Source organism: Bactrocera tryoni, chromosome 1, assembly GCF_016617805.1.
Source record: "Bactrocera tryoni isolate S06 chromosome 1, CSIRO_BtryS06_freeze2, whole genome shotgun sequence".
Lineage (NCBI taxonomy): Eukaryota > Metazoa > Arthropoda > Insecta > Diptera > Tephritidae > Bactrocera > Bactrocera tryoni.
The window spans coordinates 77,351,616-77,368,190 of record NC_052499.1 but is presented as its reverse complement, the minus strand read 5'-3'; the positions used below and the strand labels follow the sequence as shown (position 1 = coordinate 77,368,190).

Here is a 16,575-nt window from a genome sequence, read left to right as displayed (position 1 = left end):
TGACAACCAAAAGTCAAAGTTTAGCTCGTATAATTTTACATACGTATTTTGTGTATATGATACATGAATTCTAAAAACTGTCAACAATTTAGTCAAAGTTTTCAACATTGAGTCCCTAACTTTGCAGTTAAGGCTTTGGCAGAGCAAATATTCACCCACAAGAAACCGTATATGAGTAGTGTATAATGTTAAACACCAAAATGGTTTGATAATGCAATGTGGATAAAGTCTTCGGTTAATTGGTTAGCGAGAGTTCTTAAAGCACGCCACTGATCCAATGATTATCAGTATATAAAGATAAGATGGAATCAGTTTGATGCTAGAATACCACCACCACCCATTTAAAAACCCATCAGAAACTTAAGAACTGTTCCGAAAATTTCGAGCAGCATCATCAGCGCAATGGAAAATAGGTGCTTTCCGCATATATTCGTATTAATCTTAACTAGTGATTTTCTTTGATGTTTATGATTCAAGAACTGAGAAAATTGAGACCAAAGTGGTCTACTTGTACAGGTGAAAGCGCTCTGTTCAATAAAAATTTGAAAAGTATTAATATAATATTATTTATTCCGAAATATAAAGATAGAAATGGATTAAGCACATTTGTTCACAACTATCATTCACCAAAAAAAAGCAAAAACAACACATACCCACCTACTAGTTACAAAACGAGCACACACTACGTTTCTCATATAGAAAAAGTCGCAAATTGTTCAAAATTTGGCAACCAGTAAAAGCACCACTCTTTATTCGGATGATTAAAAGTCAATAGATGCATTAGTTTTAAGGGTTTTAATATTTGGTATGCTTATCCATTGAATAGATCATCATTTTTTCACATGTTTCATGTTTAAAGTTTTTCAACATGAATATATTTGATAATTACTGTACTACAACCGGTAATTGAACGACTACTCTTTCAATGAGTACTAATAATGAATAATCTAAATGATAATATGATAAGATTAATCAAATACATTTCTGATCAATATTGATGTAATGAGTTAAAAAAATTTAAACTGGTTGCAGCACTTCTTAAAACTACTTTTGGTTATATTGATACAAAAATATTCGGTTATCATTGAGCGGTAGCGATTCCCATTCACAGTAACATGCCGGTCTTGATCATCACGGATGAAGTACGACCCAATGACAACGCCGGCCCATAAACCGCACCAAATCGTAAGTACTGTGGATTGCTGCCTGACGAATAACGCATATTTTGCTTATTGGCGAAGCCATTCAGCCAGAAATGAGTCTCATGGCTGAAGAAGAAGCATCAATGAAAATCCGGATCATTTTCAAGTTGTTGCTCAGCCCAATTCACGAACATACCGCGATTCTAGTGGTCAACCGGCTGCAGTTCTTGCGTCAATTTGAACTTGTAAGCATGTAGTCCCAAGATCTTTTCGCAAAATTCGCCACAACGACGTCACAGAGATACCCAACGACGTGTGAGAGACTGATTTGGGTCTTTCTCAATTGATGCACTAGCGGTAGCAGTATTCTCGACTCTAAAGGCACTTCTTTGTCTCACTGGCACGGGAACATTTTGTACTGTGTCTGTGTTTTCAAATTTTTCCAGTAGACGATGAATTATTCATCTGACAGGAGGATTATAATGACCATAAATTGAACCTAGCGCTCTTAAAGATGAGGCCACTGACTCCGAATTTCGGTAGTAAATTTTTGATAATTTCGACTCGTTGTTGGATTGCGTATCTTTCCGTGATGAAATGGCAAACCTTACAGAAGAGAAATGGAGAGAAAAAGCGCGGGAAAAAATATGGCATCGTTTGCTGTCCCTAGCGCTCTGCTTTTATTGCGTCCCTAAGGAAAACCCCGTTAGTTTACTACGAAGTTTGCAACACCCAGCAGGAAACGTCGGAGACCCTATAAAGTGTATATATAACGAGCTGAGTCAATTTCGCCATTTTTTTTTATTAAAACGCTCGAATATTACAGTGACCAATAAGAAATATTAAGTTAGCTTCCCTCAAGCAACGATGTATAGTATATAATGAGCGGTTTCGAAGTTTGTCCATAAAAATAAAAATTAATCAGGTGGTGCTATTACTTGGGCGCATAGTGTAATACACAAAATAATCATTTGCAATGAACATTTAAGCTATATTTTCCTATACATATATACATAAATACTCAATATACGAGCATACTCATACATAGTTACAAGCCATTTTCTATTATTTTCATTGCAAATATGCCAAACTTTTACAATAATTGCGCTTTTAGGTTATTTTGCGTTGCTTTCGGTTGTTTATTCTTTCTCTTTTTCGTTTTGTGCTGCATAAAGCAGGGATATTTCTGTTTGTACATAAAGCAAAGTGCGCCATGTATGCCTACCATTTTATAAATAATAAATAGTCTGCTCGCGTGCAAATTCTTCAGTCAATGCTGCTTAGAAGGAGTGAGCAAAGAGAGACACCTGAATGAGAGTAATAAACCTGGCATTCTACTACTATTCACCTTTAATACGACAACTACTAAAGTGGCCCTTTGAATTTCGCCCTCAAAATTAGAAGCATGAAAATAGACCCGTGTTGTTAAAGCTGCACTTTTCCGGCTCCAACGATATGGCATAGTAGACTTAAGGAGTAAATTTGTTACGTTAGAAAAATCAAGTATTGCATCCTTTCTTGTAGCAAAAGAGAAATGCTCAAGCAACTCCCTTTCCGGAACGAGCGTATGACGTACAATGCCTGGCCTATGCTGTAAAGTACAAGAACAATGCGCAGTGTCTGCTGCATTCCTCGTTGCACTGCAGCAATACACAACTGCATCTATCTTATCTAGTCGCCCCGCCCCTCCATAGCGTATTTGGTAGTTTCGATTGTATATAAGAATTTGCTATAATGTTATTTCTTGTTGGTTTTTGGTTACTAAAATCCGTACCACATCCGAATCATTTTTAACTTTCAGTCACCAGATACACAGGCCTGGCAAAACGATTATCTTCAAGGTACCGGGTGTGAGATGTACACCGAAACCCTCTCACCTTCATTTACCGGCATGACATTCCCACAAGCCAGCGAGTAAGACCCGAAACAAGCGAATTATGTACTCTTGTTCTATAATTTTTTTTGTTCTTACTTTACATTAAGTAAACTAAACAGAAATTTCGTACTTATAAATAATGACATTTTTTTAAAAAGTAACTGCATTTTACTTAGCATTTATTAGAAGTGATGAAAATAAAAACATAAACTAAAAACAATATAATTACTACTAAAAACACAAATGAGACGCACCAGTGTAGGGAAGAGAGTGAGGTGTATTGGAGTGAAGTAATACTTCGAATTTTTATCAGTAATGATCGATCAAAATAGAAATTAAGTAGGTAATAGAAAAGTTACAAAAAAAAATTTTTTTTTATTTTTATATTTAATTTCATTCGCGATATTTTTTAAATTTTTATTAATGCATTTATACCTCAAAAAAAAATAAAGAGTAATAGAAAAATTAAAAAAAAAATATATTTATTTTTTTTTCTTTACTGTTTTTGGATTTGATTGAATTAATGATAATTTTTTTTTAATATGTTATTATTATTTTTCTCTATATTTAATGTATTTATACTACAAAATAATAAAAATAATAGGAAAATTAAAAAAAAAAAAAATTTCATAAGGTCATTTTTTTTAATATTTAATTTAATCCATGAAATTTTTTTTTTAGATTTGTTATTGTTTTTTCTCCACATTTAATGTAGTTGTTATACAACAAAATAATTAAAATAATAGAAATATTCAAAAAAAAAAAATTATTTTTGATAATTTAATTTTTTTGTTTAATATTTAATTTAATCCATGATAATTTTTTTCAGTTTTTTATTTCTTTTTTTCTACATTTAATGTACTTATACAAAAAAATAATGAGAATAATGGAGAAATTAAAAAAGAAAATATTTTTTTTAGAATGTAATTTTTTATTGTTTAATTTTAAAAGTTATTTTTTTAAATTTTTATTATTTTAATATATTTATACAACAAAATAATAAGAATAATAGAAAAACTAAAAAAAAAGTATTTTTTAATAATTTAATTTTTTTAATATTTAATTCAACCTTTAAATTTTTTTATTATTTTTTTCTCAACATTTGATTTATTTATACAAAAAAACGATTCAAATTTAAAAATTGTGAACTATTATTTTTTAAAACTATTTTGTTTTATAATTCCCCTCTCTTTCTAAAAAGTTAAAAATTATTTTAACTTTTATAAATCAAAATGTAAATAATAATTAAATGTTTATTCTTTAATTCTAATTTTCTGCAATATTTAAAAATATTTTGTAAGTAAATATAAATAATTTTTTTTTAACTTTTTAATTTAGTTTTAATATTTTTCTATATTTTTATTTTTGTTATTGCAAAGTTTTCTGAAAATATTATTAATAATAAATTATTACGTAGTAATAAATTAAATTATAATAATAAATTTAAAAAAATAATTTAAATTTAAAACTCGTTGTCTTCTCTACTACACTCTTTCCCCACTAGTGCGTCTCAACATAACTTCCAAAATTTTTTGAATTTATTTGGAATGTTTACGGTCTTGCATATTTTTTTGCCCCGTAATGATATTAATGACATTCTAGCAAAATCCAAAACTTAACCTAACAAAAACCCTTTAAAATCTGTACGCACATAGTTTCAACCACTTGCCTGTCTCCCTGCCTCCTGCATATTTAGCAAATACTAACATAACAACAAAGGAACAGAAACAAATTTTTTAACAAAATTCTGGAAATTTTCGAGATTTAGATTTAATTTTTTTAAGAACAGTGTAATATAAAGACCCTCTAAACATGAAACTTTTTTTAGTGGAAAAGGTCTAATTTTAATACTAAACGGTCTACGCATTGCATTTTATCACTTTCTAAACCGAATTAGAATATAGAACAGACATGTGTAAAAATTAACTCCTTACTTCAGATTGCGAAGAAATTTGTTCAAACCGAAAAATATAAGACATCGTGGCCTACAGCAAGACTTTTACAAGTCTTTAAACTCTTGGATTCCAATGGATGTACCTGAGGTCTTTTGTGTCAAGTTCTATATGTATTCTAATGGGATTTTAAAACAAAATAGAAATAAAAGTCGCTGGTGGAAAGAACAGTGAATGTAGAAGTAATTCGAAGAGGAATTCGTGCAATATAGCGTTCGTTTCAACTGATTTGTGACTCAGTTGTCTGCTAAATTTTTTTGCCCAGACATACTTTTACATGCGTTATGTCCAACAAATTCTTTTGATACATTTAGAGTGCATATATCTAACTCGATCCAATTTTGTGCTCGTCCAAACTAGTTTTTCTAATGTTTTCAGCCAAAAGCGGTTTTTTGAACATCCTCTAAAGTGCTTCACTCTAGAGGACACTCTTTGGTGTCTAAATCTCGAAAGTTTTCTACCCACTTACTACAACTGAATATAAACTTCATTCAAACAAACATATGTAATACATTTATTGAAATAAAAAACAATATCTAAAATACTGATCACAGAAAAACCTGCCATTAATGTATTTACCTTTGTACAATAGAACCCCAGGCAGCTAAACAGACACATAACATTATCAAAAGCTGTACAGTCACAAACCTGAATATTTATCCTCAATATTTTTCAACAACTTTTTCAAAACACTTCAAATGCTTGCTTGCCTATCTCCTGAAAGTATACAACCCTACTTTTGGCTTTACTTATCAATGTAGCTAATCAAATATCTGCATTAACACCCCAAAGCCCCTGATACATATAATATACATATATTACTACACATCTAAAGACGCTCACAGTCTACTACCCACTTCATGCCAAGAAATAACTGCTGCATGTTTTGGACACTATTTTTTCTGCTGATCCATATGTCCATCCTTACAAGCATATATACATTGAAAATTGCTAGGTAAACAACTCCTCTCCCTCAAAACAAGACCCATGCTGTAATTTAACATTTTATTAACAGTAGCAGTCGTACGCCACAATAACATTGAACTCAAACTAATATATACCATACTTAAGATAATGAAATATGCTATTAACACTTACATACATACTGGCATACCCGTACTTTCCCCCCCAGTCCATAGAATGCTTGCAAACTAATTACCACATCCTTTTGAGTAGTGCAATTAACTCAATTGCTATGAAAATGTTCCGCACACACATACAAACGCATTATAGAAAAATCGTTGGCATGCGTCCTGTTAGCAACACCGCTGTCCTCGTCGCTCGTGAAAGATGTGAATGTGAACGTGTTTTGTATATACAGCTTCGGTAGTTGGCTGCTTGTTTTGCTTAGCGCAGAAATAATAGTTTGATTTATTTTTAAAAAATTTTTTTATATTTTTTAAACGCGTAGTAAGTACTTTTTTTTAGTATTTTTTAGATTTAATAATACAAAAAATATATCGCATGCGATTTTTTGACTTTGCATGCAACATATGTTGTATATGAATATCTTTGCACTTTTTTCCAACACAAATTGTTATACTCTCACAACATATTGTTACTAATAATAATAGTTTTGTTCACCAAACATTTGTGTGTATCACCCAAAAATTATCGAAATAGATATGGAATATTTTTTTTTTAACATAGAAATGACCAGGATAACGAGACGAGATGAAATCCATTCTTCGGCTTAACCGTTGGTCTGTCCGTGTAGCGATAACTTTATTAAAATTAAAGATATTTGCTAAAACACGGTATACATGTTTCTTGGCATCCAAATTTGGTAGCAGGTTGGTATTGCAGATGGGCATAATCGGACCATCGTCACGCCCACAAAACGCCAATAAACGAAAATAACCAAAACTAAACACTAAATTTAGATACAAAACTGTAATTCAATGGAGGTGATCACAGTAGCCAGCGACACCTATGAACGAAACATTTTTTTTAAGTGGGCGTTGTCTCGCCCTCTAATTGGATTATCGTCGAAATCAGACAAAAAATGGTTTCGGCAGCATTTTTCAATGTAAAGTTTTGCAACACCTGACAATATTTCCCCGACTTAGATGTTTACAAATTACGAGAGTATAAAGCGTTCGGTTAAACCCGAACTTACCACTTCCTTACAAGTCTTAATACACTTCTAACACATCACATTTGTTGTATGCATGAATTTTTGTAATTTTGTAATTTTTCTGTGTCCTTATAAATCATGGCACATTTAATAAATACTGGATATTACAACTTTTTTATTAATATTTACAACTTATCACTTATACTTTTTCAAAACTACTGCTACTGCATAGCGCTTTATTCAAAACATTTGAAACTTTATGTACATTTTTATTAACAAATACTAATAATTTCGTATTTATCAACTCCTGTTCGCAGACTGTGCTTCTCGAAGCTGAAACTATTGCTAGTAGCTATCGAAATCAAAGGTGCCGAAGAGGGCGCGGATAGCAAAATATCGATAAATCCGCGTAATGCCAAAATACAGGCGAATACACAAGGCTTCTTTATAGCGCAGAGTGCCGATGAAGTGAAACGGTAAGTAGACGCTTATTTGTTGTAATCACAGTTGTAGCGACTTATATGTTAAATATTATTTTTTATTGTTAATTGGAGGATTTTAAAGGATGTAACAGCAGTAATAAAAGTCACTAAATTTGTAAAACATAAAGTTTCTAACATTTTTTAAGGCATAAGAATATTTTTAAGGGGTACACCTAGGTGTGACATCCTAAAAATAGTTTTGCCGTTCGGAAACAACTCGGAGTTTATCCCACCTCGTTCGAAGAAATCTCTCAACATAACTTTAATTTTTGACCTGCTTTGACGTGGTTTTTTCGGCTTCGGTTCACTTTTGCCACGATATTCGGCCAATTGATCGTCAGTTTTCGGATCGTAATCATAGATCCAAGACTCATTGCTAGCTGTAATACGTTTCATGACATCCTGGTAGTCTTCTTCTTAATTGGCATAGACACCGCTTACGCGATTATAGCCGAGTTAGTCGGAAAGCATTATTTCACAGATTTTGAGTTTTCTTAGGCCCAAATGAACTTTCAAAAAAGTTTTCACTGATGCTTCCGATGATGCCTGTAAGCTCTTTGACGATTTATTGATGATTCTTAAGCACCAAATCCCTTATTTTATTGACGTGATGATCATCAATCGATGTTGATGGCCATTCTATTGTTAATATTGTTTGCCCATAGTATCCAACCGCTTCCTTATAATAACTTTTATAGTCAAAAATTATGCAATAACTGTTATTTTCTGTCTGTGGTTGTTACACATTATCTTTTCACCGCTTTTTTTCAATCGTGCTAAATGAAAACTTTATCGAATAAAACCAACAAAAAGCGTAAAAATGATTGTTTATGGTTTTGAGGCATTATAAATAATTCAGTAAATTGTAAACATAATCTTTTATTTTTTTGGTTGGACTTTGACTTCGAATACTTATTTTTTGAAAAAAAAAATCATATGAGACTTTTCACTTAGATCGTTATATTCCCTAAAAGAATAAGTTTATATTTTCACAAGACAATAAATTGTTCAAATGCATTAAGGGATTAAATACAGCTAGAAGTCCAAAAAAGCGAATTTCCAGAATTTTTTTGGAGAAAACTTTTAAAATTATTGATCCAAAAATCCATTTTGAGAAAAGCGCGTTTAAAGATTGGCCTTGCACTTCCAACCACTCTGAAACGCCTTTTCAAATTTGCGTGTAAATTCGAAAATATTCACCGAAACGAAATTAAATTTTCTGTACATTAAGAAAATAAAATGAACGATTTTTTGAAAATTCTAATTGTATATAACCACTTAAATACTCTAACAAAATAAAAAATATTCCTGAAATGAAAAATCATAATGACCAAACTTTGCCAGATTTTTTTTTATTTCGGCCTCTATTTGTACGGCACATATGACTCGCTAACCCCAATATACTAATCCTAATAATATGCTCACCATTTTCTATAACATATGTTCTTTAATATCATTAAAAAAATTTTGACATTTCAGCGCCTGGTTCTACTGCAAGGCCTGCCATGAGGACATCAAAGACGAAACATTGATCAAGAAGTGTAAATGCAAAAACTGTAAGTAAACTTTCCATAACTAAACGAATATAATGTTTGAATCATTTGTATAAAATATTTATTTAGTTTTATTTTTATATGCAAAATAAACATTAATTTCGAATAATTTTGATTCTCTAGTAAGAATTTTTGAATTTGGTTTTTCAATTTAATTTCAACTACTATCTCGAAAGTATATTAAGCAACATGAAAATATTGAGACCAACAATATATATTGATAAATAATTATAAGAATTGTAATTCTGCGTGTTATTGTGCTGTGAAGTTGTGAAGCAGTGCTAAAAAAATATATAATATAGGTACGACTTTTTAAATTGAAGATTTTACGCAATACGTTAAAACCATATTAAAGCCTGTATAATTTATGGTAACAAAAAGTTGAGGTATTGAAAATACTAATACTGTTACTTTAAAGCTATCTCTATTAACTAGTTAGTAGTACTTATATAATATATAAACATATACAATATTTTTAATTTTATCGCTAAATGCCTAAAAAATAATTATTACATATTTACTATAAAAACACAGAACACTTAACTAAGTTTAACGTATGATATTTAAACTCAAACTTACATGAAAATATATTTAAACACTTTTTTTTTGTTTATGAGAAATATATATATATTTTTATTTCTTATATTATATGTGCTCATAATATCATAATATCTTTCAAAATATCGGTGTATTCGCCCAAAAACAAAAAAACAATAACTCTGTGCGTTCTGCCTATCGAAAAACACTCTTTGTTGTCGTTAAAAACTACACAACTCAAATTTAATAATTTGATATTACACTACCTTTATGTTATTGAAAACTATTGACTTATAAATATACATATATGAATATATTTACATTTATATAATGGTATTTCCAAAAATTTACAACTCATAAACCAAAACAATACGCATCTCCCGAACAGTGACAGTACAGCCGAGGACCAAATTTGATGATTTAGGTAAATTATTTTTAAACCAGTTAATTTAAAGTGTGTTGCTATGAATATGAATAAACTGTATATTTTTAAAAGAAAAAAAATTAAATTAGAGAAAAAAGAATGCAAAATTATACACCCAAGAACCAACACGAATTTTATTAAAATACACAAAATATTTTTTAAGCAAAATTTTTAAAATTTCAAACACGCAATTCGCCTTCAAAAACAGGCTTTAAATTGCAATTTTAATTCAGACTTAATTTTTTTTTTTTTTGATTTCAAACACTTAAAACTTCTAGTAAACAAACCAAGAGCCATCCAATCCAGTATCCACAAGCGTTACTTTTTGGTTTTATTATTTTTTTGTTTATTAATCATTTACTTTTGCACCATTTAATTTCAATTTTTTTTCTGAGTACTAACTACTAGCACTTTTATAGTCCCTTTTATATCAATTATATTATTTCATACAAATTTAAACTAAATGCCAACATAGTTGCTCAAAAGCATAAATTGTAAATATTTTTATGAAAAAAACTCTCACAATTTATTTTTGAATATTGTATTTAAAATATATAATCACAGGATAATATATTATGACAATATGTATTTCAAAAAACAATGAATAAATAGTTGTGGTAAGTCGTGCTGCGCTGTAAAATGAACTAGTTTTGAACCGTTAATATTCTTAGAACTGCTCGAATCTCATTAAATTGTTTTAAAATGAAAAAAATTTTGTCTCTCACTTACTTTTCTCAATTACGAAAAAATTATTTTATTTTTCAGAATTGTAATTTTTGGAAAAATTTAAAAATATTACTTTATTTTTCACAACCATAATTTTCGATGAAATCTCACTAAATTGTCGTAAAATAAAAAAAAGATATCTTTCATTTTTCTTAATTACAAAAAAATTAAAAAAGTATTTTTTTTTCAGAGCTGTAATTTTCGAAAAATTAAAAAGTAACAGAATCAATTTGAGAGCATTTTTATATGTTAACTTTGTCTTTAGTCTTTTTTTAACTTGTTATTGCTATTTTATTTTTCAGAGCTGTAATTTACGAAAACCAAATATTGTCTTATTTTTTACATCTATAATTTCCGAAAATTAAAAAGTAACAGGTTTTATTTAAGTAACTTATTTTATTATTTTAATATTTTTATTCTACCAATTTTTCATTTAATTTCATTTTTCCCACCGTATACTTCCTTCAAAACTCTTTTAGATGTACCTGTAATGACTTATTTGTTCTTGTTTTCGGTGCAAGCCGCCTCTTTTACACTACCGTTACCGTATGGCTGCTTCCTCAAAATACCTAATTATTAACTAAGTTTCAATATCAATTCTCAATTTCTTTGTCTGATTCCTCACTTTTTCTGTAAATATGTTTGCCTGCGTTGCATTCTCTCCCTAGACCACCGAAGACCAAAGAGACAAACTTACTTTTAATTTGTAAAACCAAAACACTGAGGAAATTTATACTCATACATACTATTAAATACAAAATTCTTTGTAATAGTTTTTTTTTTTTATTTTCAATATGGCAACACACCGCTCCAAATCACATTTTTTAACTCTCTCAGCACACTATTAAAAAAAAAATTGTAGAAAACAATTTGAAAATTTTAATGCACATAATTAGTAGTAAGTAATCGAAATTAATTATTTATATATACTATACATAATCAGAAAATCCTTGCGCGAGTATACTGAGGAAGGATTAAAAATCTTTAGCTTCTGAAAATGTTCAAACGAAAGAGAATTTTTTAATAATATTCATTTCTTATTTTTTATTAAAATGTGATAATTATGTTTAAATTAAAATTAGAATACTCTTTCTATGTTTAGTTTTTAATTAAAGACATTTAAAAATAATTTTTCCGATATAGATCAGTATTAACAACTTTTCATAAAAGTCTTCAGCTCTACTTCTTACGTAATGAGTGAAATATTAAAAGCAGGGTTGTAGCAATAAAAAATAATTATTTATTACTGACGAAATATGAAACATATTCAATATTGTGTAATATTCTTTCATTCTTCGGGCTTTCTGTCCTTAGTCTTTCTGCGCCCGCGTTGGCAGTATAACTCCTTACAAAATCTCCTATAGTTAAAAAATACGTGTTTTAGATAAAACCTTAACTCAGAACTTGAAGGAGTGAAAAACACCTAAAACTGGGATTTTTGCCAGAAATATTTACAAAAAATTTAAAAATTGAAAATTTCAGTTCGCGACCTTGTTTCTTTCATATACTGTAATCGAAGAAACACAACATTCGTCAAAGTCTTTAAGAATTGTATCTGAAAGACCTGTGAAAAATTTCATGAAGATCGGTTGAGTAGTTCTCGAGAAATCTTGTCAACCGACCTCAAAAACATTATTCGAGAAAAGCGCGTTTAAAGACGGCTCACTTAGCCTAGCTAGCCTCGAGCGCAGAAGTTTTGAAGGCTGTATCTCCAAAACTATTACTCGGATCAACTTGAAAATTTAGGACAATATTCTAAAACAAATTGAAACCCGAAAACCCATGTAACCAATTAATCCATTTCCATATTCGAGGTGACCAAAAGATATCGTCGGAGCGGCTAATAAACCGTGCAGGTAACTTGGCGGCAATGAATCATGTTTTTATGGTGCTTGTGATAAGGCGTCCCACTTTTTGAAACAAGAAATCGCCGAAATCCATTTATTAAATTTTTACTATGCCTCTCTAAGCCTTTTCGAAATTACATTTTGAACTCCCTTTTGATCTAATCGCACTGAAAACTGAAACAAACTGCTCTTCAGTTACGTACGGATTTTTCAGACCAAAAAAAAACCGAGCTAGAGCTGTGCTGATAGGATGTCCCTAGTCTTATGCCTTATGGAAAGATTTTAATAGCTCATTGCGGGATTGCTCAACTTTCGTGTGAGCTTACTTAGCGATGTCATCTTAAATTGCAAATTTTGTCAATTTAGGTTTAGTTAATACTCCTATAAAATACGATTTCGGGACGCTTTCAAGAAGGTTTTTAGGTTTAAGAAATGTGAAAGGAATATATTATTTAAATTTCTCAATTAATGCCGAGTTCTCTGATTACAAATTGAAAAAATCTCACACTCAATTAAATTATACTTTTAAATTAAATAATCTACTTTTATCTTGCAATTGGCTTGAAACATATTTAGTAATTATTTGTACAGACACCTACAGCCATAAACTTACCTAGGAATTTTATGATGAACACAGACTCCCACACGCATATACCACTCCAATTTTCTTTCGAATAAGTTACTTTAAACCAAGAATTTTTTGAACTTTCCCTTTAATATCAAATCTAAATACTCTGCACATAAACGTAAATTGCTTTTACTTTTTGTTAGCTCGTCAATGTTCTAATTGCTGATGAGCAGTGCATGGACTGGCACAAACTCGAAACCAAAAAATAAAGAATACTCATAAACATAGACGTACATAAATATATGTAATAAGCAATAATATTATGCATATATGGTAATAATATAATTACACATACATATGTATACCGTTATGTAATTACAAATGCAAGTATGAGCCCCTTATAGTGTATGTTATACTGCCACTTATGTAATTGCCCCATATTTATGGTTAATTGATTGATTGATAATACCAAATGTAGTTATATATTTGAATATTTGGACTTGCAATGTTACTGCTTAGGTATTTGTATCACATATATAAATAATTATTGGTATTTGTTATGCGATTTATACAGTAAACAATTGCAAACAAACTTTTTGAAAAAAATAGGTATTTAGCATAGTGAGTATTAAGCAGAATTTCCAATAGAGATGCGATAAAGTTTGCGAACGTGCAATTTTATGTCTAATTACATGCATTACAAGTACTCGAAACCGTTAGAAAATGTATTGCAGGCGACAAATATATGTTGAAAGTAAACTATATACTCATAGCAGCACAGAAGCGCACATATGTTTCCTTCTTAAAACTATTTAAATTGCACGTTGCTCGATTTTTTATCAAATCTCGCACAAAATATCCAAAATAATATATACTAAATTATCAAAAAATTTTATAAAACACTCACACACATTCTGCAGGTCTAAATAATATGGTAAATAAAAAATATATGGATAAATAGTAACTTAAACAACAACATACATATATACATGAGTATGTAGAAAGTAAGTTATGCGTTTTTATGTATTTTCGGTAAAGTAAATTAGGTATCATTCACCAAAAGGCATTGTATGTAAACATAAACACCACCGCAATACGTTGGAAAGAGTATATAAAACTATATATATGTATATACGAATGTTTCTACAGAGTTACACTTGTTACAAAGCAAATGTAAATACGTTCTTGTAGTGTTTCACAACATAGTACACACCTTTCTAACTATATATATATATACATATATATATAAATAAAGTATATATTATCAGTTGCGTTTAGAGCATAGACAAAGAGTTCGTAGGTGCGTATACGTAACATTCTTACTACTAACTTATGCATACAGCATTGTACGGCTGTTCAACCTGATTTGATGAAATGATAGTAGGCACAACCAATACAACTGTAAATATGTATTAGTTAGACAAGTAGCTGTGATAATAATAAGAAATGCGTTGCGTTCTTTTGCTCATTCTTAAGTATGCAATAGTGTTGTTGATGCGAAGAGTAATGGGAAAATTAATAAAAGTATATTAGAAAAAAAAAATTTTAATTTAAAAAAATTTTAAATTAAAATAAAATTTTTTTTTTTTTAATTTTAAATTTACGAGTAATTTTGAAAAATTATTAAAAAAAAAGTTATAAAAACGTGGCAACCTCATAAAATCCTCAACGCTACGTGTCTGTTGTGACTAATTGCTACCGTAAACGGCAACAACAATTGCGTTTGAAATTTAGTTAAATTACAGCGTTTTGGTTAACAGTTTGGTTGCGTTGGATGCGGCTTCGCTACGCCAGGATACACACACGCCGCTGCAGCTTAAACGCTAACCGCGCATTGGACGAACCGTTTGTTTATTTCTACCGTAGCAGCAGTAGCGCAAGCTTTTGGTTCTTATTCACGCGTTCCAGTTCGTAAAAGTATGCGCTGCATTGAAACCTCTTGGCGTTGGAATGGCTTTAGGCAACTCAACTACGAATGTAGATAGTGCAACAAACAATGCAATGAGTTCAGCAAGAACGCGTTTCATACCCAAAATTTCCACCAACATCATTTGAAGCACTATTTCCATCTCTCTAACACTTGCCTGATGATCTTCAAGCACCATATACTTCACTTTTTTTTAATGTTTTCATCAGTTGAAAATGTCGTCCAGAACGAGACATGTCTTCAACGAGCTCTCCACTGTCTTTAAAGTCTTTTTACCTAGACTACATAAGGCTGAAAATATATACAGACAGCAATATTTATAAAATATTTCTTCTCCGAGTCTTCTATACAAAGTTGAATAAATTGCGGTTATTAATGGAAAATTAATCAAAGAAAATCTTAGAGAGTTGCTCAGATCGTAACGGATCCGGATTTTGGTCCGACCAACGACACGTATCAATATTCGCCAAAATTATTTATGGAACTCGGCGTTTCATCAAGATGACTTTCCTCACTTCTTCATCTCCTTGCACTTGTTGAAGTGTGATGGTGCATATTTCGGTGCTCTCAGTCTAAGTAATCAGACAATTTCATTTTTAAATCAATCTGCAGTAGTCAGACAATTTCATTTTTAAATACCATTATGTTCTTACTATTTCCTACAAGAAAATTTAAAAAAAATTTACCGCCAAATTTATTTCAAAAAGTCTACCGAACACTTCTCGCATTGTTTGTTGGACTATTTACAAAATAAATAATATAACCTATCATATACTAACACAATCAATCTTAAGGGTAAAGATATCAGCAACGGTTCTTTAATAAATACAATTTCCCCCACTGTGCGCCACGTTATGGCCAAGGTCGTAAGTCTTCTAATAAACCAGTACAAGTATACATAATCCAACGCATTTCATCAATCACACGTATCGTTTACTTATGCGAAATATACCTAACTAATACTAAAACATAAGTATTTCTGTAGTAGCTATACATTTTACATTTACAATTACATATGCATATATAATTATTTTGGAAACTCAAATCGAAATTAAAACATTCATTGATTTCTTATATGTATTATATAAACATTTGAAGCAAAACCAAACAACAACAACAAATTGTAAACCATCTTACAGATGTGGGCATGATTATGATGCAGACCGGAATGGTGAATCAAGGCATTACCTCAGTCCTTAACCAAATGGAGGGTATGCAAATTAGCCAAACAAAACAAAAATCCTAAGCAAATTAATAGTAATAATGAAAGTAACCATAATTTTAGTTATAATCCAAACCAAATTTTTGCTTAATCCAAAAATAATCACACAAGAACAACAAAAACATCATTGCATTACCTTGCCAAATGCATAGTTATAACAGTAAATAAATAAATAAAAAATAAAAAATTGCAAATCATTAACTTAAAGCAATTGCCTGAAGTACCTAACAAAAGCGTAAACT

At 30.3% G+C, this 16,575-nt stretch overlaps 1 protein-coding gene across 13 annotated transcripts in view; it reads left to right on the top strand.

Moving 5' to 3' along the window:
- The window catches only part of LOC120769448 (calcium-activated potassium channel slowpoke), a 155,218-nt gene that overhangs the window by 107,105 nt on the left and 31,538 nt on the right, over positions 1-16,575 (top strand). For 5 of the 13 annotated variants that reach the window (XM_040096441.1, XM_040096524.1, XM_040096518.1 and 2 more), the window contains exons 12-14: positions 2,944-3,056; positions 7,365-7,523; positions 9,009-9,085. In XM_040096441.1, coding sequence (XP_039952375.1) covers positions 2,944-3,056; positions 7,365-7,523; positions 9,009-9,085 — 349 coding nt within the window. Of the gene's footprint in view, positions 1-2,943; positions 3,057-7,364; positions 7,524-9,008; positions 9,086-10,007; positions 10,044-16,250; positions 16,323-16,575 lie in introns of all 13 variants that reach the window. The other 8 variants (XM_040096502.1, XM_040096532.1, XM_040096460.1 and 5 more) reach the window with 4 other exon arrangements.